Genomic DNA, 27,529 nt, shown 5'->3' with positions numbered 1-27,529 from the left:
AGCTTTTAAGTTAAATAATTCATAAATGCTGAAACAGTTCTGATTATTTTATCCCAAAATGCCATTTTTATTCTCTATTTGAGAAGTTTACTGAAAATGTGGTTGTACTTCAGTACCAGGAGTTTCATAATATTTTATTGGAGGCAGCAACAGGAGTAGAGATCATTCCTTTTGGTTGCTGCCCCATCTTTCTGCTTTTGTGATGTTTCTTGGCTCAGTGTTAGTGCCTTGTCATTTGAGTGTATTCCAAAGGCCCCACAGCTCTTTTGCCTTGCCATGGCTTCTCTGGAGCCCTGCTGCATTGGTTCAGTAAATGAAACCAAACACCAGTCTACTGCTGTGGTGCTTTCTTAAATAGCCTCTGGCAAGTAGTCCATTAGGCAGTTCTAAGAAGTTATAAGATATACAATTAACAAAGGAACCACAGACAAAGGAGCCAGAGTAGTGGTCTTACAGAAAATCTGGAGAATCTCTAGTTTTGATTACCTTCCTATGCAAGTGACATTTGGAAGCATTTTCATATCCTGCATAGAGCATTACTAAGTCTTATATTCCATTTTGTGGAGATTTGGTTATTTTTCTTCATACCATTTTGAAGAGTAGGATCTTCTTTTTGCTTCATCTACCTACCTCTACAGCTTCTGGAAGTCTTTACCTAAGCATACAATTTTATTCCTTAGGTTCCAATCTCCTTTGAAGAATCCCTGTCTTTACAGGATACCAAATAATCTAATATGGGGTGGCTGACTCTTTTTTTAAGGATCAAAATTGCATTCCTTCTTCTACCTGAAATTCCCCTGCACACAAGTGCACACACTCAAAACAGGAATTGCACACTATTGGATATTTTTACCTTTGTGGGTTTGGCAACCAGTTTATCTCTTCTTGTTTTTAAAGATAATGATCAAAGCTTGATTTCTAAAGAGAACTTGACATCGCTTGCCATTCTGGACTTCCCTAAAGGTGAATCAAGTTATTCCACTTCCAAGGAGACATCTTATTGGTTACCTTTGCCATAATTAAGATTAGTGGGCATATGGGCATTTTTTTTTTTTTTTGGCTCTTTCAGTCTTTCCCCCAGCTACCATAAGGTAGATTAGTGGATTCGTAGAAATATAAGGAGATGGAAATGGTTGCAGGTATATTCTTCTGAGTTACTGTGACTAGAATAAATATTAGGTCAGCTGAGATTCTGAAGGTGAGGTAAATTATAAATATTCATGGGGAAGGGCACCAAATTTGTACAGCATGCTGTTACTATTTTGCAATCTACTTTTAGTTCTACAAAACCACCAGGGAGGTCTGGTTAACACTATTTCCATTGCTGTCCTTCTGAAGCCTGATGAAACAAAATGATCCTTAAAATCTTTAATAAAAATTATCTCATTTTATCACACAGCAGGATGTCTGGTTAAGGTGACAGCCTCTGTCACCTTAACCAGAGAATTGGAACAACTGTCCTGCCAATTTTGAAGGTCACACTGGGGAATATTCTTGTTCACTATTGTTGCTCAAGTGTAAGATCCATCACTTGAGTTGGGCTTCATAGGAGGCAACAAGTATTTTAGATTTTGTTTCTAATACTTTGCTGCTATTTCAACTTATGCAATTTTCCAGAGCTGATCTGAATTCACCAGATTCTACTTCAGGGTATGAGATAATAAAAATGTACTTTGTCTTGATCTTTTGGCATTTCTCTCAGTACTTTCTGTTGAAAAGGTTGAGTGATTCTTGGCTCTTCCTGACTTACCTTGTCAAAGACCCTTGGAAATTGTAATTTCAAGCCAGGTGTGGCAATACTTGTCTGCAATCCCAGTACTTAGGAGGCTGAGGCAAGACTACAGTCTCAAAAAAAATTTTTTTTAAAGTCACACCTTTAGTACATCTTTTTATCCATTCCAATAATCTGAACATTCTGTGGATTTAATATTTTATAGCTTCTTCCTAATAATGTTGAAACCCTTTTTCTTCCTCAGAAATATTTGCTTAGCATGGTATTCAATGACATTAGGATTCTGCTGTTCACAAAATTTGAGGGTTCCCTTTTCCAGTGAGCATCCTTCTCTGGCCTCCCTCTTGATGGTCTTTTCTTACCCCAGGGTTCAGCACTTGCCCCATGCTGTGACTGTGGTTCTATTTGTGCAAATCTGGGAGACAGCACATCCCTCCGTGATCCCCCGAAAACAGCACTTTACAAGAGACCAGAGACCCAGTGTCAGCACCTGAAACTACAAGGGGATCAGAGCTAGTACTGCTTCATGTTCCTACAAACTGGTCCAGTCTCAAACTTTCCCTTACGGAGAAGTCTCTCGGCAGGTTTTCACTTACCGCAATCATGTAAACCAGAGAAGCAGCAGCCGATTTATTGTCACCTCTAGGATTTCATCAACCTCCATAAATGCTAAATGTGAGCTAGAAGACACTATCTTTTGAGGCTGTGATACTTCTCCAAGGACAAATATGCTTAGACTTTAGATGTTTGGTTGAGGAACACCTATATATTAGTATCTTGCGCAAACAGAATCCAGGTTTGGCTCTTATCTTGGTGTGCATGTCCCACCTGTGGCTGTTATCCATCCCAAGCCTTTATCTTCCTGAAAAACTATTCTGTACCCCTAGATCTATTTATAAGTAGGAATGACCTTAAGAAGCATCAGAACCCTGAAGCCCTGGAAAGTGAGTGGGCAAAATGGAAGGTGTCAGAAACCAGAGAACTTGGCTGTCAATATTACTCTATTTGATACATGAATATTTCCAGGACCATGGCTGCTTGGTACTAAGACCCAATCAGTCACTTATATCAGTAATGACCAAACAGAATTTCCTTGACTATTAGGTCGAAGCCTTGTTAACCCACTGTATCCCTCCGGTGTACATAGCTACACAATGGATTGTGAAATAAGCAGAAGAAACCAGACACAGAAGACTGTCTCCCTTCTTATGCTTTAATGCCATACCCTGTACTCAATCTCTGCGGGATGTCTCTCCAGTCCTTGCCACTTCCATGATCAGAGCAGTGAGGTTTATAATCACTCAGCCTCATCCTCATGGAACTCTGAATAGGCAAAAAAGACCCCTGGGTCACCATGAGATACCACTATTTAGTTCTTACTAAAAACCGAACTCACATAAGGAAAAGCAAACACCACAGATACATGAAAGCCATTTATTCCTGGTAACTTTGCAGGGTCCCAGGTGTTGGGGTTCATACTTTTCCCAGTTTCCCAGAAAGCTGAGACAGACAATGGAAACTCAGTATCAACAGTCCTGATGGTCTCAGCCAGCAGGAACAGCTTTTTCCTTTTTTTCCATAGTCTGATCTTAGATCTTGTCCAGTTAATGATTCTGTAATTCATAGTGCCTTTGAAAGGTGACACTGCTCCAAATCTCCTCACACAACCCATGTGGGGCAGGGGGTGGTGGAAAGGGAAAGTTGGGCTTGTACATACATGGGAATGTGAATGACTTCATCATGATTTAATTATGCTTTACTGAATCGCTTGGCACTCAACTGCTGTATCTCACTTGTAGCCGAAGTGCTAGGGACAAAACCCAGGAGAGTGGTTGAATAGTAAGGAGGCTAAATGCATGAGTATTTAGGCAGGGGAAAAAACAAAACAAAAAAACTAACACACAAGGACAGAGGCTTCTGACTAGACCCTCCATTTTAGCAGTGTCTGGCACCCAGTATCACTTTGACAATGGGGAAGGGAGCAGCTTGCCGAAGTCCATGTGAAGCAGCTTTGAGATTTTTGTCCTTTAAAACTCCTCCCATTTCTTTCCAGCATCAAAGGAAAGTGCATGGTGAAGAAGTAAGACAGTAAGGGATTTCTAGTTATCCTGTGAGTGTGTGGCAAAGCTATCAAGATGCCAATCTCCTGTTTTGAGTTTAGGGCCGTGTGCTTTAAGATCTGAGCCCAGGAAAGACAGACCTGTTCATGTAGATCCCTTATCAGACTGAAGGGATTCTCCTTGGCAATTTCAACCTTGAGGTTGGTAAGGAGTCTTGAGGATTTGTAGCAGCCTAAATTTTGGCAACCAGTTAAGGACAACCTCTGAAGTCTTCTAATCCTCCTACTGCACACCCATGAGGTAGAGGAGGGGCACACCAGTGAAGAAGACTCAATTCAGGTTGTACTTTGGGTAAAACATTTCCTCAAGATGCAGAAGGCTGAGGTTCTGCCCAGGGCTTTTATTTGTTGGTACAAAGAGGTGATGTAAGGTCTGGGCAGGTGAGGGAGAGATGTCTTAGAAAAGATCTTCCCAGCCTGCTCAGAGCCCCTCCTGTCCATTTTGGTGAGGCTGAATGTAGATCTCCTCACATGGCAGCTAGCTAAGTCTTTGCTGAGTGGGTTCTCTGATGCCTGATTAAGTGATAGCCTCTGCTGAAGCTTTTCCCACAGGTAGGGCAGGTGAATGGCTTCTCCCCAGTGTGTGTTCTCTGATGCCTGACAAGATGGTCCCTCCTAGTGAAGCTCTTTCCACATTCATTGCACCGGCAGGGCCTCACTGAGGCGTGCCCTCTCAGGTGCTTGGCAAACGCTGCACTATGGTTGAAGCTGCGCCCACATTCACTGCAAACATAGAGCTCCTCAGCTGCATGTGTCTTCCGGTGTGCCAGATACCGCCTATGGTCACTGAAGTCCTCTCCACACTCTCCACACAAGTAGGGTTTGCCCCCAACATGGATTCTTTGGTGTGTTGTTAGTACAGATTTCTGGCTGAAGCTTTTGCCACAAATAGTACAAAAGAAGGGTTTCTCTCCTGTATGTGTCCTCTGATGCCTGACCAGGTCTGAAGTCCAGCGGAAGTGTTTTCCACAAACATCACATCTATAGGGTTTCTCCACACGTGGAGTTCTCTCAGCCTGGATCAGAGGAGAGGTCTCTTCCACATTCTTCCGGTTTAGGGGATATTTATAAGGAGTGTTTATCTTGTGGACCTTTTGGTGCCTAGCAAGATGTGAGCTCCGTGTGTAACTTTTTCCACACTCTATACATTTATAGGGTTTCTCTCCGGTGTGAGTTCTCAGGTGTCTAATGAGGTGGGAGTTACATGTGAAGCTTTTCCCACATACAGGACAGTTATGATGCCTCCCTAACACTGAGTTGACAGGCATGGTTTCCCGAAGATTAATGAAACTATTAACTTGAGAAATATTTGTACCAAATCTTCTTTCATCAGGTCTACCTGGATTTTCCTCTAAGACTATTTCCCAATCTGCAGTCTGGTGAATTTCTGGACCTCTCAGAACAGGCTTGTGTATATTCTTCAAACGCAAGTCTTCTTGCTCCACACACTCACCCTCATCTTCACTCCTATCTCCTATAGAAGGGGTGAAAGGAGAAAATATAATGGCAATATAGTACTTTCTACACAATGTGGAGACTTTTTAAAATGGTTTGGGAAGGCAAGAATATATTGAGAGAAGCCTGTATCTGACAAATGCAGAGGTGGGGAAAGAAGAAAATAATCAACTGAATGCCACTGTGGGCTGGCACTTTCTTGTATGTTATGACACTAACAAGCCTTAGCACAGACAAATATCATTTATCATCGTTTTACAAATGCAGAGATTGAAGATTAAGGATTTAACTGAACTGTGTAGTAAACAGTATAGCTCTGATTATAGAAAGTTAGTAGTTTTATTTTTCTTTCATCATTTTGCATTGCTGGACCCTCAAACCAATATTGGGTGGGGTGAAAAAGAAGAAAATGACAGAGGGAGTCTGGCTTTCAGAGGGAGATGGCAGTAGTGACAGACATGTTAGAAGAACCAATGAGCCTGGCATGGTGGCACACACAGCAAGATCTTGACTTACGGGAAAAAAAAAAAAAAAAAAGTACCAACGAGAGGGGCTATAGGAGCAGAAAAACATGGACTAGAGGAACTGCCCAGAAGATGGCAAAACCCGTTCTGTCAGTCCTCACCTGTGTAGGTAAAACTCAGGATTTCTGGCTCTTCAGGCTCCTGAGCCTCATGGCTATCTGGGACCTGAGGCACTTCTTGTCTAACCTGGGAGGCATCATCTAGTCTGGGGATTGGAAACGCTGTTCAAGAGAGGGAAAACAGGGTATCACAACTGGCGCAACACTTTCCCACATCTCTAGTGACCGGGCTGTAGAGCAAATGCACAGTCAAGTTAGTCGGCCAAATCTCTGGTCTCTTTAGCATGAGCACTTCTAAATGATACCTGACTCTTACCTTTCTTGAACCTGTACCTCAGTAATTTCACCACTGTAAATCTTATCCTCTGTCCCCATATTAAGGAAAGCAGCTGATCTCTAATTCTTCTTATCTCAAAACTCACATGCTTACCTCAAATGTTTCTATACCTGAGCTATAATGCTATAGCTTTATTTTCTTATTAGAGGTTTCATCTATTTTACCAAGCATTTTCCTCTTTTCCCTTTTGCTTGGAAGGATACCATGTTTGCTAATTAATCCTTTAATCTCATTGGTGGGGTAAACATAAATGAAATTCAGTACACATAACCTAAGATTTAAGATATCCCCCCAAATTTCCAATAGGAAAAAGATCTCTTCATTTATAATGCTCTAGAAACACATGAAATTCCTTACACAGAGAAACCACAATTCCACAGTCTTCTTCCAAGACATATTCTCCATAGAACTCTTTCTGTGTTGGATCCAGATCACTCCACTGGTCCTGGGAGAAGCACACGGCCACATCCTTGAACGTTACCAGTCCCTGAAACAAGACAAGGATCCAGTCACAATGTGATGCTTCAGATAGCCTCATATTTAATTTCGACATGAAGGCTGTATGTGTAGGCAGAATCTATTAGGAGACATAGGAATGCTAACAGGCAATGGGGCTTCTTCTGAGGAAGCTGTGTCTTCTGTTGGTGCTGCTTTCTGACTTTCTGCTTTTGGAGAGGCACTGGTCCTGCTCCTGTTGCTCCAACTCCACTGAAATCTCTCAGGACTGGATTATGTTCTTCTTTAAGGGGTTGTTAAAACTCAAAAAAGATCTTAAGTCATCATTCAACTCACTGTATGTCTTAAAGCTACCTTAATTTCTACAAAAATTCATCTTTTCTAGGAAGCCTTCTCTATCTGACCCTGTGCAATCATCCTTATCATTTACAGACTACAGCATAAACAAGACATTTTCTGTCCTCAGCTAGACTTCAATCCCAAACCACAGATAAATTCTATTCCTTTTTTCTCCAGCCACACAGTTTAGTTTCAGGGCTCAGATTATGATGGATGCTTCTGGAAAGTCAAGGCAGTATAGTCAGTCTTTCTTATAAATAACAAATTTATTTCTAAAAACAAAAACTAAACTTACCTCATTTAACAACTTCAAAGCTGTACTGGAGTGTTATAAAGTAATTACATTTTATTAAGTCCCTCTTGTGGATGGTTAATTAAGAGGCTGTGGAGCCTGCCGATCTGATGGAGATTATTATAATTTATTCCATTATTTACTCCCCCCTCCTACACACCTACAGAACAGAGAACTGAAACTGCCACAGCAGAGTGTAAATTTGCATCCCACCTGACAGTTTAGCATATTGCTAATACCCAAAAGATCTTTAAACAAATTCTCTGTGGTACAGAAGGAACAGGGCGCACCTGTGACAAAGCAGTGAGAAGTGCAACCATGCCTGGGTCTCCAGAGTTCCTCTCCAAAGGAAGGTCTGGGTCCTGGAGCACAGGAACTTCTAAGAAAAGAAGGCAAAAGATCAGCCACAAACAATTAAAAAAGCTAAGTGTACCCCCTCATATTTGGTAGGAAGATGGCCCTAACTTCTGTATTAAGGGAATCAAAAAAATGGCCTAAGGGAAACCTAGCCATCCCAATGCCACCACCTATAAGACTATCAGAATGCTAAGAGCAACCAAATATAGTGTTATTTAAGGCCTGACCTCATTTTGGGGGGAATTCTAACTGGTACTGTCTCCTCTCTCAACATCTGGGATTCTGTGATTTCTTTCCATTACAATCTATGCAGCTACTTTGGTACAGAAGCCACCCCTTTCCTGCTAAGGCTTCCCACCGCTCTCCTGCAGGGGCTGGAGCTCCTCTTCACAGCGTGGGCTCTGGGTGGTTTCCTCCTGGGATTGCTCAGGGGTTGAAGTCTGTGCTGGGTCCTGCAGCTCACTGGGTGACTCGGGCTCCGTCCCTAGGGGCACTGTCTCCTCTGACAGGACTTCCTGGCCATGAACACGGACGGTCACCTGGGAATAATTCCAACTTCCAGTCACCATGGAGTCAGAAGGAAATTCCTGGTTGTCAGTCAACAGGGCTTATTTTAGGAGAAGCTGTCTAGAGAAAAACTCTCAGAGGGACCCAGATGAGGAGGGGAAAATCCAGTCGCACTGGGTTATGTGAAGAAGTGCTGAAGGACACCCTCTACAAGGACAGGGCAGGGGCACTCAGGATCACACTACTTTCTATCTTCCTCCACCCCTGCTCTTGTCACCTAGTGCTCTGAGGTTCCCATCCTTCCCAACACCAGCTTCATTGTCTTCTCCCTCAGCTCACCATCCTGGAAGGGGGAGCTTGAGATTGAGGGACTAGGAGAACTTTTGAAGAAGTAACAAAATTCTCCTCCCCAGGAACTCAGGGTTCAACATTCAAAGAAAGAAACCCAACACCATGACCCTCAGATGGCTGAAGCCCCTCAGATGGTCCCTAGGTAGGTATTTCAAACCCTAGAAAGTCACACATCATACACACACATGCCACTGCCCCATGGGGCTCATGGATCTAGGAGCAACCAAAGGGCAAGGCTAATTAAAGGATAATTTATGGTGACCCTGTAAGCCCTCCCTGCAAAACCAGCCTCTCAGTCCCCCTCCACATCACACAGATCAAGACTCCCCCTCCTCACCCACCGCCTTGGTCTCCTGGGTTGTTTCTGCAAACCCTCCACCAGCGTCACTGCCTCCTCTCCACTTTCTGGCCGTTGGCCCCGCACCCAGCTTTGCAGTTCTCCCGGAAGGACAGTGAGGAATTGTTCCAGCACAAGCAGCTCTAGGATCTGCTCCTTTGTCCGCCTCTCCGGCCTCAGCCACTGGTGACAAAGTTCTCGGAGTCTGATGAGTGCTTCACGAGGGCTTGCAGCTTCCTGGTAGCGAAAGCGACGGAAGTTCTGGTGAGAGTTCTCCAACACAGGGTCATCCCTTGGCAAGACAGACTCAGGGCTGCAAGTGAAATCATCCTCCAATTTCACCATCAGAATCCCCTCTTCTTCCCAAAGATCCTGTTCCTCTAGTTCCAAGGTTGTCATCATTTCTGGCTCTTTGGTAGTCTCACACCATCTAGAGCTTACACTGGCATCACCTCTTGTCTCAGCCTGGACACCTCAAAGGGTTTCTTCCAAGGGACTTGGGATAAAGAAGTAAAGACGATCAAAAATAAAAGCCTGAAATTAAGCACAGGTTAACAGTTCTGACATTAATCATAATCCTCTACACATAACACTTCAAATGATTAAGCCTCCTCTCCCAATCTCCGTCCCAGTAAGTTGTAGTAACAGCTAGTGGAGGGAGGATAATCCCCATGCCCCAGAGGAAACGCTGTGTTTGTAGCTCACCAACAGTACCAACTCTACCTCTTTTTTTGTGGTGGTGATATTGGGGTTTGAACTCAGGGCCTTAATAAGAGCAGGTGCTCTTAATGCTTGAGCCATGCCTCAGTCCCAACTCTACCTGTAAGTCTCTAAATCTGTTTTTTCCTCTTCCTCCCTGCTGACTGCTTCAGTTTGATCCTCATCATCATGCCAGGACAACTGCCCTCACTTACTAACTGGAATCCTTACAGTACTCAACTATGATCAAAGCATAACAGGATCACCTGTGGAGCTTCTGCCATGCATTACTCTTGAACTTTCTGTCTAGACAACCTTTAGAAATGACCACTGTTCTAATGAGATCCCTGGTTGAGAAAGACAGAGGGATGTATGTAGGGTTAAGACTGAGAGTCTTGAGTCAGATAACCTGGGGTTGAATGTGGAGGCTTGTTTACAGGTATGGGACCTATTTACAGAATGGACATACTAATGCCATACATCTAACAGAGTTTTTATGAGGACTGAATTATCACTGTTTGAAGTGCTAAGTGCTTTCACTCATCTAGAGTGATGACGCTGTAATGGTAAATTACAATTCCAATGACACTACTCAGTATCCTTAAATAGTAACTACTTGAATGTTGACTAAGATCAGTCCCAAATCCTGATCAGCCCTAATCTATTTTCCAAGTCTCATATCCTGTCTTTTCTCTGTATCTCCTAGCTGTAGTGAATGCAGTGCTGATCTATCTACAACAGCCTGCCTTTCCAGGTTTCCCTGCCTTTGAAGGTGGTTGCTTTTTCATGGTTTACCCTCTACTTTCCCCTCTTCCCTTCAGTGCTGCAAGGTGTTTTGCTGTTTCTTAACAGGTTCCCTCTTTTTCATCCCCATGATTTATTTTAGGTTCTTACCAGTATGTTACCATCCACAGCAGCACAGAGTGAGTATTCTTGGCAAATTTGATCATGTCTTTCCCTAAGAGCCTTCAATGACCCTTCCCGGTTTTGTAAGTGAACAGACTTGTAAGTATTACATACTAGGTTGACATTAATCTTCTTGCTCCCTTTGCGTTCCTCTCCAATCCTTTCATACATATACACACATCCAGGGTGCATGCAAATTATACAAGTGTTCCATACTCTTAACTTTTGAATGAGTTACTCTGTCTGGCTCTAGACCTTTGGTTAGGTTAAACTTTGAAGACATAGCTCTGGTTTCATGTTGTCTGAAGTATTTTCTTTGATCCCCCTCCAACTCCCCTTGAACATGGTTAGAAATCACCTAATTGCTTCCAGAGTACATTTGTCACAGGTACATGTCACACTATACAGCCGTTGTTTATTTTTCCTGTGGAACTCCTTGAAGTCAGGGAATGTGCTTTTCACTGGTTTCCTAATACCTATAATAAAGTGCACCATAAATGCATTTTAAATGAATAAATAGGGCTGGGTGTCAGTGGCTCACACCTGTAATCATAGCTACTTTGGAGGCTGAGATCGGGAAGTTCGAGGTTCAAGCCCAGCCTGGACAAATAGTTCACAAGACCCTATCTCCAAAATAGCCACAGCAAAATGTAACGGAGGTGTGGCTCATGCAGCAGAGTGCCTGCTTTGCAAGCATAAAACCAGCTTCAAACCCTTACCCACCAAAACCACAAATAACCAAAATGAATAAATTTCCACTCTGACATCTTCTACCTACTGTAGCAGGAAGAGCTAATCTTTTCCTTCATTATGCTGCCACTTCTCTTTTTATTCACTGAGTACCTTCTAATAAAATGTCTTTATCTCCATGGCCATTCCCCTGGTTGAAGCAATACAACCCACCAGAAGGTAGTTATTTTATTCTTTCTCAAATCTCTTTTCATCCATGCTCTTATTTCACTTTTCTAAAACCCTCAATCATTTGCAACATACTCTCACAGTCTATTCTAGATAATCTCATAATTCTGAGACATTCTATAATAAAAAATTTTCCTGTGCTGTCTCTACCTCATGGTGGTTTGTTTCTCAGGTGGCTCGTAATTTTTAAAATTTGACACCCATTTTTAGTAAGACTAAATGATGTGCCAATGATGCTGATGATTTTGGGTTGGTTTTTAGGTTGATTTCTCATAGTGTTCCTGAATTATGTTCTCAGTGTGTTATTTGGACCTCTGTTCTCAAGTGAATTTGATTGGGCCAAGGCTATTTTCTTGTACCTTTCCTGGTCAGTGTCAGATTTTCATGGAAAGGGTGCTTCTTCAAGGATCTTTAGCATCTACAGGCTGCTCAATTCCAAAACCTACATGTTTCAGTGGCTCCCTATGTCATACCTTTGTTGGAGCACAGATACTAGAACCCCAAACCCTACAAATCTTATTTAGGCTTAAAATGTATTTGGGCCATGGTGGGGTCTAGCTTTATTCCTCCTCGCTTCTGGTATCTATACACTTACCTGTTAGTTTCTGAGAGAGATGGACAAGGAGAGGTGGCACTGGAGGTACAAGGAGGCATTTAACAGTGGGCAGGAGGCCCCTCCACATTACCTCTACCTGTAATACTGCCAGATCTGAGTGGTGAAGTTTCACACCTGCAAAATCTCCCAATAGCTTCACACTGTCCTTGGGATTAACACTTAATACTTCTGGATTCTCAAGGCCCTTCAAGACCTGGTCCCTGCCTACCTCTTTTCTCCCATGACTACCATTCCCACTGAAAACTACTGATTGAATTACTTTCATGTCTCCCTTTTCCATACCCTTACTGGGTTTTTCTGAGGCTATTCGCTGTCAGAAATACCTTACTCATCCCCTTCCCCTGCTTAACTCTGCTCATCCCTAGCATGCATTCCCTGATCTTCCTAGATTATGTAGCCACAGGAACTTGTACCTCCCCATATCACAGCATGCACTGTCCTAAGAATTGTTCCTCTGGCTGCTGGCTCACTGGACTGTAAAGCTCTGAGGGCAGGAGCATGTTGTGCCCTGCTTGCTGTCTGGCATGCAACAGGTACTTGTTCATATTTGATAAAGGCTGAGAACATTTACTGAGTTTTCTTAAATTTGTCTCTGGAAAGATAAATACCATGTTGTATTAATCCTTATTTATTCATTTGTCTAGCAAACTGTGTGCTAAATAACTGAATAAATAAGGAAAAATTTATTGTTTGCATTGGGGGCAAAAAAGAATATTCCATTCATCCTCACAGGAATCTTTAGGTTGTCCTAGGGATAATCCAAATTCAAGTCACACAAAACTGGGAATTTGAAAAAAAGTACAATTTTCCTTTGAGGATTTCAATCAACATAAATAAGCATAAAAGCAGACAAGCAGTAATTTAATTGAGACTGTAACACTTATCATTCACACATTCCCACTCCCGTAAGACAGGAAGGTAGAACTGACGAAGACATAAGGTCTTTTGGTTTAATGAAAGGGTCTCTATTATCTTAAAGGTTTGAGAACCAATGTCCAAGGAAGTAGACTGGGAAGACTCATTGTTTTCATGTAATGCCAGGCACCAGAGATTCCATACTATGAATCTTACAATGTATACACTGATGGAAGCGATCCTGATCTCAGAAGGTTTTTCTAAAGAATAAAACAACCCATGACACACACAAAAAAAAGCTGTCCAGGAGTTTTAAATGTCCTCCAGAGATCACAAGTTGACATTTCTATTGCTTGTTTTGCGTTTACTCAGCAGTCAAAAAAGATGAAGTGGGAAGTAAGTAAGGGAAAGGAGACCTGAGTGCGGTTAAGAGTTGAGAAGGAATAGAAGGTAGGGGCAGTGCTGGGCAGAGTATCAAGCTAGGTACCCAAAGAAGTACATTGTAACTCCAGACCCCCAAGTTACCAGTTACTCCATGGGTCTCATGAGATAACACACACAAGAATCCTTGCAAAGAGTAAAGAGCCCTCTGAAGACAACCACTATCCTAACTCAGTAGATTATCTGAGACTGAGCGCTTTAATGAACTAAAATGTATCATACAAACATCAAGCATTAATACATACAGACAGAATATGGATGGTGTGTTTTTATTCTACAACTGATGTGTTATGATACAAGTCTGCTTTGCACTATGTTGTCCTTCCTATTCTAATACCTTTTTTCAGTGTCTGTCTTTGGAAAGGTTCCACTGAAATAAAAACTGGACATCACAATACTACAGAAAGAATGTCAAACTAAGTCAGGAAGAGCATAAGGCTTGGTTCTAGAAGACAGTAAAACAATGTCTGCAAAGACACTTCACAAGCCCCTGCATGCCCATGACCAGGTCTCTTGAGTGTGTGTTGTTAGGATACATGGGGAACAATATGGGATATCCTCACTCAGCTGTCTTGCCCCTTATCTGAAGGTATCACATGCCAGCAATGGCCTTAACTTAATTCTTTCCACGAGAACAGAACACTATAGGCAATAGAAAAATACCCAGTTCTCAACCTTAAAATGCTACTAGTGGGGGAGGGGTCATCTTCCTGGACCCTAAATGATAAGTTTTTTTCTACCGACAGGAGATGGTGATCTGCCTGTTTACTAGCAAATAATCTTCAGAAAACAGTGATTAGATTCAATTATTGTATTTAGTAGATATTAATATTCCTAATGTAGGTCCATAATTTGGAAATCTGATTATCAGTGACTGCTTGCTGGGGACTAACTAGGAGCTTTCAAAAGCTTCTTTCACTGTTCTAGAACAGAAAAAATACACTCTTAACTGTTCTTTTGCAATGGTGCTGCTCTATTACAAAAGTAAAGAATATGACAATATGATCCTTCTACTGGAAAATTCTTTTATTCTTATGTTAATTATTCTATACACAGGATTCTCATCTTATGGTTAGGAGGTTAGTGAATCCCTACACTTATTAGCCATGCCTTATCTCCAACAATCAGGTAACACCTACTGCCTACCTCACATGGTTTTTAAGAATAAATGAAGTAACCTACAGAAATCTCTCAGCATGGAATCTGGCATGGGATTGGTGCTCAATAGGATTCATTCCTTTTTCTTCAAACGCTTTTAAATCCCTTTGAGAAGGCTAGATTTAAATGATAAATAAGCAAACAGTCCCTTATTTCATTCTAATTACAAAAAAAAATTAGAATTCACAGGGAAAATTCTGGTCTGTTTATACTTTATTACAAGTGTTAAACCAAAGACAGAGACAAACAGTTCTTGCTTTGCAAGCACATAGCTAAGATTAAATAAAGGCCTATGAACGTGGTGGGATGGAAGCTGAAAGGTAGGTTCTTCAGCTGAAGACTGTTTCAGTAATGCTTCTACTTACTAATAGTAAAGACCCTCCCCTCCCTGCCAAGGTGCTACTGAGGCCAATCAACAAGTCTATCCAAGAAGTCATATGAAAAAATACTCAGCCCAGGAGGCAAAATAAATGAGAGAAAATGCATCTGACTTTTGGCCTTCTAACACATCATGATCCATGACCAGTATGCTTATGCTGAAAAATTTTGTGGTGCTCGGATGGAACCCGGAGCCTAATACATGCTAGCAAAGTGCTCTACCACTGAATTATGAATCCTGGCTTGAAAATTAACTTCTTTAAAATATCTCCAACACTTATTTTTTTTCCTTCAAAAAAGTATTCGAGTAGTAAGGGGAAAAATGGCTCAAAGCTTTTTCCAATTGATTTTATGAAGCAGAATAAGGTGAAGAGAAGGAAAAGACAGGAAAAAATAATAAAGAGGCCAAGTAAGTTGTGGGTGGTACAGGGAGGTTATTGTGGGCAGAAACACAGTGTCTTCTGCACTGAAATCTTGAAGACTTTGTGATCAGCACTAAGACTCAAGGAGGGGGGCTGACGGAGTGGCTCAAGTGGTAGAGCACCTGACTAGCAAGTGCAAGGCCCTGAATTCAAGCCCCAGTACACCAAAAAAAAAAAAAAGCTCAAGGAGGGTATAAAAACACCAAGTGTAAAGGCAAACATGAAAATGTAAAATAAAAATCCTAACAATCCACGTAATTTTCAACTAAAGTGTTTCTCTATAGGTACATACTCAGGTCTAGGAAGAAATGTTACTGGGTAAGTTCCACCTTCAGAGGCAGATAGCCTCATTCTATCCCCTGCTCCGCCTAGTAAAGATGTGTCCTCTCTGACCACATATCAGCTCATTCTGAAGATGGAGATGATTCTCGACCCAAGTGCAGAGAACTGGATCATCCTTATACAAGCCATTTTTATGTTGACAAGGGCTTTGAGAGGAACAAAGATGTGTGGCTTGTTGACTGTCTGGTCCACAATGTATCAGGTAGGAAGGTGAGAGGGGTTTATTCAGAGTTGAGAAGGGCTAGAGCCAAATACAGACTCTAGGAGGCCATCATGATCTCCAACACAATGCTGGTCTTTCTACCTTTAAGGAATATTACCCAGGACTGGTTACTGATGTAAACAAAGAAGGTCAATATTTTTTAGGGGGGAGAGGGGGATAGTGAGGTTTGAACTCAGGATCTTCCCCTTCAGCCACATCTTCAGCCTTTTTCGTTTTAGGTTATTTTTCAGGTAGGATCTCACTCTTTTGCCTGGGACCAGCCTAGAATGGAGATCCTCCAGATCTCCACCTCCCGCATAAATAAGATTACAAACGTGTGTTACCACACCTTGCTTGTTTGCTGAGATGGGAGTCTTGAAAACGTTTTTCCTGGGCTGCCCTCTAACCTTGATCTTCCCAATTTCTACCTCCCAAGTAGCTGGGATTACAGACATGAGTCACTGTGTCCATCCTAAGCAGGTCAACCTTTATGGTTCAGTTTAAAACAAAATATCAAAGTAATGTGAAGCAGAAAAAGGGACATCAAACCTGACACCCTGAAGAAGCCAGCAGCTTTTATTTGGCCGCTAAGAGTTAAACTTGATGTATTCAGTTCCTACAATAAACATGGACAATGCCAATTGCAGACAAGAGGAACCATTTCTTAATGGGAAATAATGGGGTAACAAATAAAAATACAGCCTGACCTGAAGAGGTGATATGGGTAACTCAGAACAAGTCAATGCAGAGGCCATTTACCATGTTTTTGACCATGCAATTAAGACCCTTTGTCTGGCTACCACACGCTTTGTGTCCAGGTGACTTCATCTGCCTTTGCTTAAGGCTGCCTTGCACAGATGAGATAATGAAGGATGGGACTTCTGCCTGCTAAACTAGAGGAATTTGAGGAGCCAGGTTTCCACTGAGCCAACATCATGATCCAAGAAGTAATCTCAGAAGTCATTCTTGGTGTGTGCACAGTTCAGTGACTTTCTCTCCCATTTTGTGGGCCCTGCTCTTGACAACAAGGATGTATTCCCAGTGCCTACCACTGTCAAAAGGGAGCTCAATAAGTGCATGTTGAATTTAAAATCTTTTCCCTCAACTTGGATATAAAGCACTGAAAATTCAAAAACTAGTGGGTGCCAGAGTTTCTGGTTAATAAGCCATTCACAGGAATGATTATGGGAACTGCGCATTAGCATCTACTCCAATCTCTTAGGGTAATCAGGTATCAGTAAAGTTTATCCTGCTTTAATGTGTGGCAAACATCAGTAGAGATGAGCTTCTTTGAGGGAGGTGGAGGACAAAAGATGGAGTCTGCTCAATCTACATCTACTAAGTCCCACACTTTTCCAAGTGTTGGGCAGAGAAAGATGAAAAGAAAATAGGCTCTAACCTTGAATAACTACCCTTGAATAATGGGTAGTTAAGGATAGTGGAAACTTTAGCACTACTGGAATTCACATTAGAAGTCTAGAATGTGTTATAATCTATATGATCAAAAAGAGAACATCCAGATGGCAGCGCCCAGACGGCTTGGGAAGACACAGACCACAAGGTGAGCTAAGCGCCACCACGCGGTACTCCCACACACAACCCTGGGCCACATCAGCATGGCCCCGTGGACACATCGACCCCCACCCAGGGAAAAAAGAAAAAAGCAAATAAACAACTGAATAATAAGCAATAACAACAAAAAAGACACGTAGCAAAGAGGGTGGGGCGCCCTGAGCACCGAAGCGGGGGGAAGGAAAATCCCTCACAACAAGCCGGCCAGAGAAGGCAGGAGCAGCAGCACATGCTCAACAACCAGGAGTGGGAAAGCTTGTAAAAGTGGCAGTTGGAGGAAAACTCCACAGGAGAGGGGGGAAGGCTCACTTCCCACGTGAGCTGTAAATAAACAAGCTGGCAGGAGAAAGCTGGTGCAGTGTCACCTCCCCCAGTGTGCTTGGTAAGGGGAAAGCTTGTAGCAGAGGCCCTTGAACAGGAGAACTCTGAGTAAACATAGCCTGAGGGACTAGGTGAGTGCTAAGCTCACCCCAGAGATCTGTATAAATAATGCCGCCAGCAACAGCAGGCTGACAGCAGCGGGCAGGCAAGCCACAGCCGCAGATAGCCATTCATAGAACTGTCTCCGGACTCTTTTTTTCTCTCTTCCTTTGATGAGACAACAACCAAACTATACCTGCATGCTGAAAAACTTACTGAAACTGTATTGCATTTGAACTTGGGACACTTTGTGGGGTTTTTTTTTGTTGTGTGTTTGGTTTTTTTCTGCTTTGATGAGACAATGACAGAACTACTTCTGAGACACCATCTCCAGGATTGGAGGCTGAGGGACCAACACCAAAATTATTAAGACTGAAACTTTATTGCATTTGACTTGGAGATCTTTATTTCTTTATTTAAAATTTTATTTATTTATTATTTTTTTTCAATCCTCTAATACCTGTTCAGCTTATCATTGATTAGTACACTATCTCTCCCTGTTTATATCTTTGAAACTTTTTTGTTTCCTTGTTTTTTTCTACTTGTTTTTTGTTTTTCCTTTTTTCTTTAACTTCTTTGCTTTCCATCTCCTCTTACCCTTTCATTCTAAATATCACCATTGTTATTATTACAAGCTAGAAAATACTTAATTGCACACAGTACAAGGACAATAACAACACCAAGGGCAATGATGGGAAGACAGAAAAAAACAGGGAAACCAGTTCTTCCACAGCAAAAAATTAATACAGGAACCAGAGGGAAATGATGAAAACAGATACTCAGATCCAGACTCCAACAAAATGAAGATAACTATGCCAAAGGACCAAATGAAGCCCACAAGAATAATTTAAAAGAAGACATACTACAGGTACTCAATGAGAATTTTATAGAGATGATACTGGATAGGGTCAACCAAAATATACAGGAGACACTCAAGAAATTCCAAGACAACAAAACAGAATTTGAAAAAGCACAAGAAGAAATAAAAGAAACCACAGAAGCACTGTATAAATACCAAAGTGAAACAAAGAACACAATTAATTAAGAGATAAATGAACTCAGGACAAAAACAGACAACATTAAAGAGGAAACCACCCAGGATATGGAAAAACCTCAGAAAAAAGAACGAAACAGAACTGCAAAACAAAACAGAAGGCCAATCCAGCAGAATAGAACAAACAGAAGACACAATCTCAGAACTTGAAGATAAAATGGTAATTAAAGGAAAAACCGAAGAACTATTAGTTAAACAACTCAAGACCTGTGAAAAGAATATGCAAGAACTCACCGACTCCATTTAAAGACCAAACTTGAGAATCATGGGCATTGAAGAAGGAGAAGAGGTGCAAGTGAAGGGAATGCGTAATATATTCAACAAAATAATAATGGAAAATTTCCCAAATCTAGAGAAAGATGTTCCCATACAGATACAAGAGGCCTCCAGGACACCAAACAGACCAGATCAAAATAGAACTACCCCACGGCGTATCATCATTAAAACAACAAATACAGAGACCTGAGAAAGAATACTGAAGGCTGTAAGAGAGAAAAAAGAAATAACATGCAAAGGTAAACCCATCAAAATCACAGCAGACTTCTCAACAGAAACAATAAAAGCAAGAAGAGCTTGGGATGCGATGTTCCGGGCACTGAATGAAAGTAACTTCAACCCCAGGATACTCTACCGGCAAAACTATCATTCAAAATAGATGGAGCAATAAAAGTCTTCCCTGATAAGCAGAAACTAAAACAATATGTGACCACAAAGCCACCACTACAAAAGATTCTTCAAGGGATTCTGCACACAGAAAGTGAAACCCAACATAACCATGAAAGGACAGGCAGCACCAAACTACAGGAAAAGAAAAAGCAAGAAAGTAGAGTAACCTCAACTTAGGTACACACAATGAAACCTTCAAACAACTAAGACAACTAAATGACAGGAATCACCACATACCTATCAGTACTAACATTTAATGTTAATGGACTTAATTCCCCATCAAAAGACACCGTTTGACAAAATGGATTAAAAAAGAAGATCCAACAATTTGTTGCTTACAGGAGACCCATCTCACTGACAGAAATAAGCATAGGCTTAGGATGAAAGGCTGCAAGATTTACCAAGCCAATGGCCCCCGAAAACAGGCAGCAGTAGCAATACTTATCTCTGACAAAGTAGACTTCAAACCTACATTGATCAAATGAGATAAAGAAGGACATTCCATACTAATAAAAGGGGAAATAGACCAAAAGGAAATAACAATTATCAACCTATATGCACCCAATGTCAACACACCCAATTTTATCAAACATACCCTGAAGGACCTAAAAGCATATATTAACTCCAACTCAGTGTCCTGGGAGACTTTAATACCTCATTATCATCAACAGATAGGTCATCTGAACAAAAAAATCAATAAAGAAATCCTATAGCTAAAATATACAACAGATCAAATGGACCTACTTGATGTCTACAGAACATTTCATCCAACTTCTACACAATACACATTCTTCTCAGCAGCCCATGGAACCTTCTCCAAAACAGATCATATCCTAGGGCAAAAAGCAAGCCTCAGCAAATATAAGAAAATAGAAATTATACCATGCATTCTATCTGATCACAATGCAATAAAACTAGAACTCAACAACAAAAGTAAAGACAAAAAACATGCAAACAGCTGGAAACTGAAAAACTCATTGCTTAGTGAACAATGGGTCATTGATGAAATAAAAGAGGAAATTAAAAAGTTTCTGGAAGTCAATGAAAATGAAAACACAACCTACCGGAACCTATGGGATACAGCAAAGGCAGTCTGGAGAGGAAAGTTGATAGCCATGAGTGCATATATTAAAAAGACTGAAAGATCCCAAATCAGTGACCTAATGACACATCTCAAACTCCTAGAAAAACAAGAACAAGCAAATCCCAAAACAAATAGGAGTGAAATAATAAAAATAAGAGCTGAAATCAATGAAATAGAAACCAAAAAACCCATATAAAGAATTAATGAAACAAAAAGTTGGTTCTTTGAAAAAATAAACAAGATAGACAGACCCCTGGCAAACCTGACTAAATGAGGAGAGAAAAAACCCAAATTAGTAGAATCAGGAATGCAAAAGGGAAGATAACAAACACCATGAAAGTCCAGGAAATCATCAGAATGGCAGTTGGACAAGCAGCATGGTCTGACAAAAGACAATGATGAAGCCCACAAACCAGAAGCTGAGGGCCAGCTGCAGGCAGAGGTTGCCGGTCATGATTGTGGAATAGTGAAGGGACTTGCAGATGGCCAGGTGGTGGTCAAAAGACATGGCAGCGAGGACCAAGAACTCAGTGGTGCCCAGAAAGAAGTAGAAGAAGGCCTGCAGCAGGCAGCAGGGAGTGCAGATGACTGTTTTTGCTACCACAAAAGTTTCCAGCAGTTTGGGGATGATGGTAGTAGTATACCAGATCTCTAGGAAGGCCAGATTGCAAAGGAAGAAGTACACTGGCATCTGTAGCCTTGGCTCAACCCAGACAATGACAATAATAAGCCCATTTCCTGCAAGGGTTAGTAAGTAGATGAGAAATCACTGTAAAGAGAGGCACTTGGAATCCTTGGATACCAGGAAGCCTAGGAGGGTGAACTCTGTGATTACTGTGCCATTTCTCATGTCCCATGATACCTACAAAGAGCAGGGAAGTTACCCCTTAGAATCATTATTATTTTTTTTAGTAAAGACTTTTTAGTTCTTATATTTCTTTACTTCCTACCTTTCTAGTTAAATTTTTGTTTACTTTTCTGACTGACACTTTAAATGTATCTCTCATAAAGAACATAGAGTTGAGTGTTTAAAATATTTTGGTCTTCTTTAAAGAAGAACTGACATCAACCCTCCTTAAACTGTTCCATGAAATAGAAAGGGAAGGAAACCTGCCTAACACATTTTATGAAGCCAGTATTATACTTATCCCAAAACGAGGCAAAGACACCTCCAAAAAAGGAGAACTATAGGCCAATCTCTTTAATGAACATTGATGCAAAAATCCTCAATAAAATAATGGCAAACTGAATTCAACAACACATCAAAGAGATCATTCACCACGACAAAATAGGCTTCATCCCAGGAATGCAGGGGTGGTTCAACAAAGAAAATCAATAAACATAATAAACCACATTAACAGAAGCAAAGACAAAAACCACTTGATCATCTCAATAGATGCAGAAAAAGCCTCTGATAAGATCCAACACCATTTCATGATAAAAGCTTTAAGAAAACTAGGAATAGAGGAATGTACCTCAACATTATAAAATCTATACATGACAGACCTACAACCAGCATTATACTTAATGGTGAAAAACTGAAACCATTCCCTCTAAAATCAGGAATGAGACAAGGATGCCCACTATCTCCACTCCTATTCAACATAGTACTGGAATTCCTAGCCAGAGCAATTAGGCAAGAAGAAGGAATAAAAGGAATACAAATAGGTAAAGAAACTGTCAAAATATCCCTATTTGCAGACGATATGATCCTATACCTTAAAGACCCAAAAAACTACTCAAAAGCTCCTAGACACCATCAATAGCTACAGCAAGGTAGCAGGATATAAAGTCAATGTAGAAAAATCATTAGCATTTCTATACACTAATAATGAACAAACTGAGAAAGAATATATGAAAACAATTCCATTTATAATAGCCTCAAAAAAAAAATCAAGTAAGTAGGCATAAAATTAACAAAGGATGTGAGTGACTTCTACAAGGAAAACTATAAACTTCTGAAGAAAGAGATTGAGGAAGACAATAGAAAGTGGAGAGATCTCCCATGTTTATGGATTGGTAGAATCAACATAGTAAAAATGTCTATACTCCCAAAAGCAATCTACATGTTTTATGCAATTCCCATCAAAATCCTAATGAAATTCATCAAAGAGATTGAAAAATCTACCATTGAATTTATTTGGAAACACAAGAGGCCATGAATAGCCAAGGCAATACTCAGTCAAAAAGAACAACGCTGGAGGTATCACAATACCTGACTTCAAACTATATTATAAAGCAATAGCAATAACAACAGCATGGTACTGGCACAAAAACAGACATGTAGACCAGTGGAACAGAATAGAGGACCCGGATATGAAGCCACACAACTATAACCAACTTGTCTTTGACAAAGGCGCTAAAAATATACGGTGGAGAAAACACAGCCTCTTCAACAAAAACTGCTGGGAAAACTGGTTAGCAGTCTGCAAAAAACTGAAACTAGATCCATGTATATCACCCTATACCAATATTAACTCAAAATGGATCAAGGACTTTAATACCAGACCCCAAATTCTAAAGTTGGTACAGGAAAGAGTAGGAAATACTCTGGAATTAATAGGTACAGGTAAGAATTTTCTCAATGGAACCCCAGCAGCTCAGCAACTAAGAGATAGCATAGATAAATGGGACCTTATAAAACTAAAAAGCTTCTGTTCATCAAAAGAAATGGTCTCTAAACTGAAGAGACCACCCACAGAGTGGAAGAAAATATTTGCCAGCTACACATCAGACAAAGGACTGATAACCAGAACATATAGGGAACTTAAAAAACTAAATTCTCCCAAAATTAATGAATCAATAAAGAAATGGGGAAGTGAACTAAACAGAACTTTCTCAAAAGAAGAAATTCAAATGGCCAAAAAACACATGAAAAAATGCTCACTATCTCTAGCAATAAAGGAAATGTAAACTAAAACCACACTAAGATTCCACCTCCCCCTGTTAGAACAGCTATCATCAAAAACACCACTAACAACAGGTGTTGGTGAGGATGTGGGGAAAAAGGAACCCTTTTACACTGTTGGTGGGAATGTAAACTAGTACAACCACTCTGGAAAATAATTTGGAGGCTACTTAAAAAGCTAAACATTGATCTACCATTTGATCCAGCAATACCACTCTTGGGGATATACCCAAAAGACTGTGACACAGGTTACTCCAGAGGCACCTGCACACCCATGTTTATTTCGGCACTATTCACAATAGCCAAGTTATGGAAACAACCAAGATACCCCACTACTGACGAATGGATTAAGAAAATGTGGTATTTATACACAATGGAATTTTATGCAGCCATGAAGAAGAACGAAATGTTATCATTCGCTGGTAAATGGATGGAATTGGAGAATATCATTCTGAGTGAGGTTAGTCTGGCCCAAAAGACCAAAAATTGTATGTTCTCCCTCATATGCAGACATTAGATCAAGGGCAAATACAACAAGGGGACTGGACTTTCATCACACGATAAAGCGAGTGCACACAAGGGAGGTATGGGGATAGGTAAGACAGCTAAAAAATTAGCTAGCATTTGTTACCCTTAACGCAGAGAAACTAAAGCAGATACTTTAAAGCAACTGAGCCCAATAGAAGAGGACCAGGAACTAGAGAAAAGGTTAGATCAAAAAGAATTAACCTAGAAGGTAACACACATGCACAGGAAATCAATGTGAGTCAATGCCCTGTATAGCTATCCTTATCTCAACTAGCAAAAACCCTTGTTCCTTCCTATTATTGCTTATACTCTCTCTTCAACAAAATTAGAGATACGGGCAAAATAATTTCTGCCAGGTAGCGAGGGGGTGGGGGGGAGGGGGGAGAAATGACCCAAACATTGTATGCACATATGAATAAAAAAAAAACAAACCAAACAACAACAACAACAACAACAAAAAGAGAACCTCCATTCAACAGAATTAGGAAAATCAAAGGGAAAACTCATCAGTGTTTTATTTTAAATTTGGCATAACGAGAATGCAGCATTCAGCTTTTTTCTGAGTACATTTAGTTTTACAAAAGAACACAGATTTAAGTGGTGAAAATTACCCACAAAGGATCAGATTACTAGTTTCCAGCACAGAATTACTCAAAGGTCTGATCCCCAAACCTCTGCAATGTGTATGCTTTGAAGTTTAGCCAAAGACCGTGGTTCTCAAAGTGATGCTTCTAAATCACACACACCTGTACCACCTGCAACCTTGTTATAAATGCAAATTCTTAGGTCTTAGTCCAGCCCTACACTCAGACTCTGTGGGGTGGCCCCCAGCAATCTAAGTTTAACAAGCCTTTCCGATGCTTCAAGTTAAGATAAACTTGAGAACCATGACAAAGGCAAAGGAAGTAAATGTGAAGTTCATGCAGAAAGTAATCAACTTTTCAAGTGTGGGCCAACTAAGAGTTTTTCTGTGAGAAGACAACAAAAGCAGAAGTGTAGAATTGTTTCTTTCTTTATATCTATGTCAAATTAACTGGAAAAAAAATGGTAAACCCTTAACTTACCTCATCTGTATAGTTTATAAGAGTCTCTCACATTGCAGTAAACCTTGCTGTGTACTGGAAATGATGGTTTACTGCATTACAGACAGAGTGCAAAAGGGGGATAGCTGGAGGAAAAAGGGGGAAAGAAGATGAATTCCAGTCAGGTCCTAGGAGGAAAACTTCCCAGCCTCCCTCCAACCTTGCCCACTCTCTTATGCTCTAGTAAAAGCAGAAAGTTACCCAAGGCAGATGGCCACAAACCCAGCTGCTCCAGTCACATACGTCTCACTGAGAAGCCTCTCATGATTATCCCACCACCTTTCTGAAGTAGCTTTCTGGATCAAGGCTCATGGGGAGGCTTAGAAGTTCAGAGGAAGGATGAGGGACTCCACTAAAGCATTCCTTGTGGCTTCTTAGTGTAGCTGCTCTGGGTGTCACCTGCAGAGCGTGGACAGAGAAAAAGCAACAGTTCTAAACCTAGCCTATCAGCAAGAACCTGGATATGCCACTGCTTCTCAGCACCAAGATGATTCCAGAAAGGCTGGCCTAAGAACCTCCCTTGCAGAAGGCCAGCACAGAAACCGACGCAGACAGGATTATCGAAGTGCCTGAGAAGTAAGAACATCCACTGCTCAGGGGGAAAAATTAGGCTGATACCTTTCTGAGAGAACACAGTATATTCACGGCATACAAACTAACAAACTTTAGTTGACAGTAGAAGCAGATGTACTCCTACTGAAGAGAAAGGTGGTGTTGAAAAAAGGTGTCTAACCTGGCTCTTAGGGGTGGTGGTGGTGGTGGGGAGCTGCAAGTGGAGACAGCAGGCATTAGCTTGAGGGAAAACTCAGGGTCTTTCACTGTGGCAGCTGAAAGTCACAGACCAGACGTTCTGCAAACCCTAGTACGATCACAGGTGATAAGATCGCTGGTGAATGTATCAGCATGTGCTGGAGGAGGGGTTGGTGGGGAAAGAAGATAGGTTCTTCGGCGCAAGCAGCCTGCGGGAGTATTCTTGAGCAATCTGAAAGGCGGGGTAAGAAAAGGATGCGGAAAAAAAATCAAGGGGCCTAGACCACTCCTCCCTCGGTTCCGGGGAGCGGGGGGAGGAGCAGTTGGCAAGGAAGCAATAGGAGGGGCGAACTGCATTTCTGCAGGCCCCAGGAGGGGGCGGAGGGCGGCGGCTGGAAAGAGAAGGAAGCCTGGAACGGCATCCGCGATTCCGGACAGCCCGGCTCTGTCCACCAGGGGACCCGGAGGCCACAACGCCTTGGACCCTGTAAGTACACCGCCGCCACCCGTTCCCCAGGATAGCGCGATTTCCCCAGGCTCCGGGGGGGCGGGGTCTCCGGTCCCTCCTCCTCCTCCTCGCCCTGCCCTGCCCAGCCCTACCCGGCCCTGCCCGCTCCAGCCCCGGCCTGGCCCTCCGCACTCACGGCTCCGGCAGCTCCGGCGGCTCCTCCCCCGCTCCGGCTTCTCTCCCACCCACTCCGAGCCGAAACAGCGGCGCGAGATCCGAGCCGCGCGGGGCCCAGCGGGTCAGAACACGTGGGGCCTTTGCGTCCGGAACCGGAAGTGGCCGCTCGCCCCGCCTCCTTTCCTCGCTGGGGCCTTTCTAGGCTGTGGGAGGTTTGGTCCACTCGGTGCTCTTCCGGGACCCGGGGGGGGGGGGAAGCCACTCCCCGCGCCCCGCCCCCGCCGAAGCCAATGGTTTAACTGTGGGCCTTCACTGCGGATGCAAACCTCTGCAGGGATTGCTTTTACTCAACTTTTGTGTTTGTTTTGGTACCTGCACTTTAAAAACGATATGTTTTCCTTGGAAGCACGGTAGAAAAGAACAATTTGGGGTTTTGAATATTGGGTCTTGCGTGCTTGCTTTAGAACTAAATGATGTATTTCAGATGAACTGTTTGGAACATAGCGGAAAGTCAGTAGAATAGTTACGGTGTTGATAGTGAAGTTGGTGGTGTAATTTAGCACCCCCCACCCCCACCCCAAAGACCCGCAAACGGGGAAGGTGTGAAGGGAAAGGTGTGAAGGTGGTGTTAACGTAAGGCCTAGAGCCTGAAGGTAGGAAAAATAGGCGCCCTAATGTCTGAGGGCAGGACGAGGTGGGTGCTCAAGAAGGAAGTGAGTTTGCTGTTCCTCTGCCTTTGTTGTGCTATCTGGGTTCTCTGTGGATTGGGAGAGGCCCATACACACTGAAGAGGACAGTCTTCTTAGTCTACTGATTCAAGTGCTAATCTCTTCCAGAAACGCCTCACAGTGGACACACCTACAAATAATATTTAGCCAGGTTTCTGGACATCTTGTTAACCTCTTGACACAAAATTATCCATCACAGAGAAGACTATACAGTTCATGAAAGTGCTAGATACTTTCTCTCATTTAATATTTTAAAAAATTAAGCATCAACAATACATAAATGTGTTCTTCTAAACGTTTAAAACATACC

The 27,529-nt window shown here is 41.8% G+C and overlaps 3 protein-coding genes and 1 pseudogene across 10 annotated transcripts in view; 2 read left to right on the top strand and 2 right to left on the bottom strand.

Annotated features, from left to right (window-relative positions):
• Positions 1–3,152: 3,152 nt before the first annotated feature.
• Znf202 (zinc finger protein 202) lies at positions 3,153–26,639 on the bottom strand. Of its 7 annotated transcripts, none has more exons than XM_074066491.1 (10): positions 26,511–26,639; positions 25,850–26,098; positions 25,318–25,515; positions 25,099–25,202; positions 8,866–9,399; positions 8,029–8,209; positions 7,604–7,692; positions 6,584–6,713; positions 5,932–6,051; positions 3,153–5,325 (listed from the first exon to the last, which is right to left on the bottom strand). In XM_074066491.1, exons 5-10 carry the CDS (start codon positions 9,265–9,267, stop codon positions 4,334–4,336), a joined length of 1,914 nt encoding a protein of 637 aa, XP_073922592.1. In that variant the 5' UTR covers positions 9,268–9,399; positions 25,099–25,202; positions 25,318–25,515; positions 25,850–26,098; positions 26,511–26,639; the 3' UTR covers positions 3,153–4,333. The 7 variants fall into 7 exon arrangements, with proteins under 7 accessions (XP_073922592.1, XP_073922593.1, XP_073922594.1 ...); XM_074066492.1 differs by having other exon boundaries at positions 8,866–9,361; XM_074066493.1 differs by lacking the exon at positions 25,850–26,098 and having other exon boundaries at positions 26,511–26,638.
• LOC141418564 (olfactory receptor 6X1-like) lies at positions 9,407–25,905 on the bottom strand (annotated as a pseudogene).
• Positions 26,213–27,529, top strand: part of LOC109674527 (olfactory receptor 10G9) — a 249,077-nt gene continuing 247,760 nt past the window's right edge. The window contains exon 1 of the transcript XR_012445585.1: positions 26,213–26,353. The gene's annotated coding sequence lies outside the window, so the exon portion shown is untranslated. The remainder of the gene's footprint in view (positions 26,354–27,529) is intronic.
• Positions 26,227–27,529, top strand: part of Or4d5 (olfactory receptor family 4 subfamily D member 5) — a 113,835-nt gene continuing 112,532 nt past the window's right edge. The window contains exon 1 of one of the 2 annotated variants that reach the window (XM_074066500.1): positions 26,227–26,353. The gene's annotated coding sequence lies outside the window, so the exon portion shown is untranslated. The remainder of the gene's footprint in view (positions 26,354–27,529) is intronic. The other variant, XM_074066499.1, reaches the window with a different exon arrangement.

Source organism: Castor canadensis, chromosome 2, assembly GCF_047511655.1.
Source record: "Castor canadensis chromosome 2, mCasCan1.hap1v2, whole genome shotgun sequence".
Lineage (NCBI taxonomy): Eukaryota > Metazoa > Chordata > Mammalia > Rodentia > Castoridae > Castor > Castor canadensis.
The sequence above is the reverse complement of the archived record's forward strand: the minus strand, read 5'-3'. Positions and strand labels throughout refer to the sequence as shown.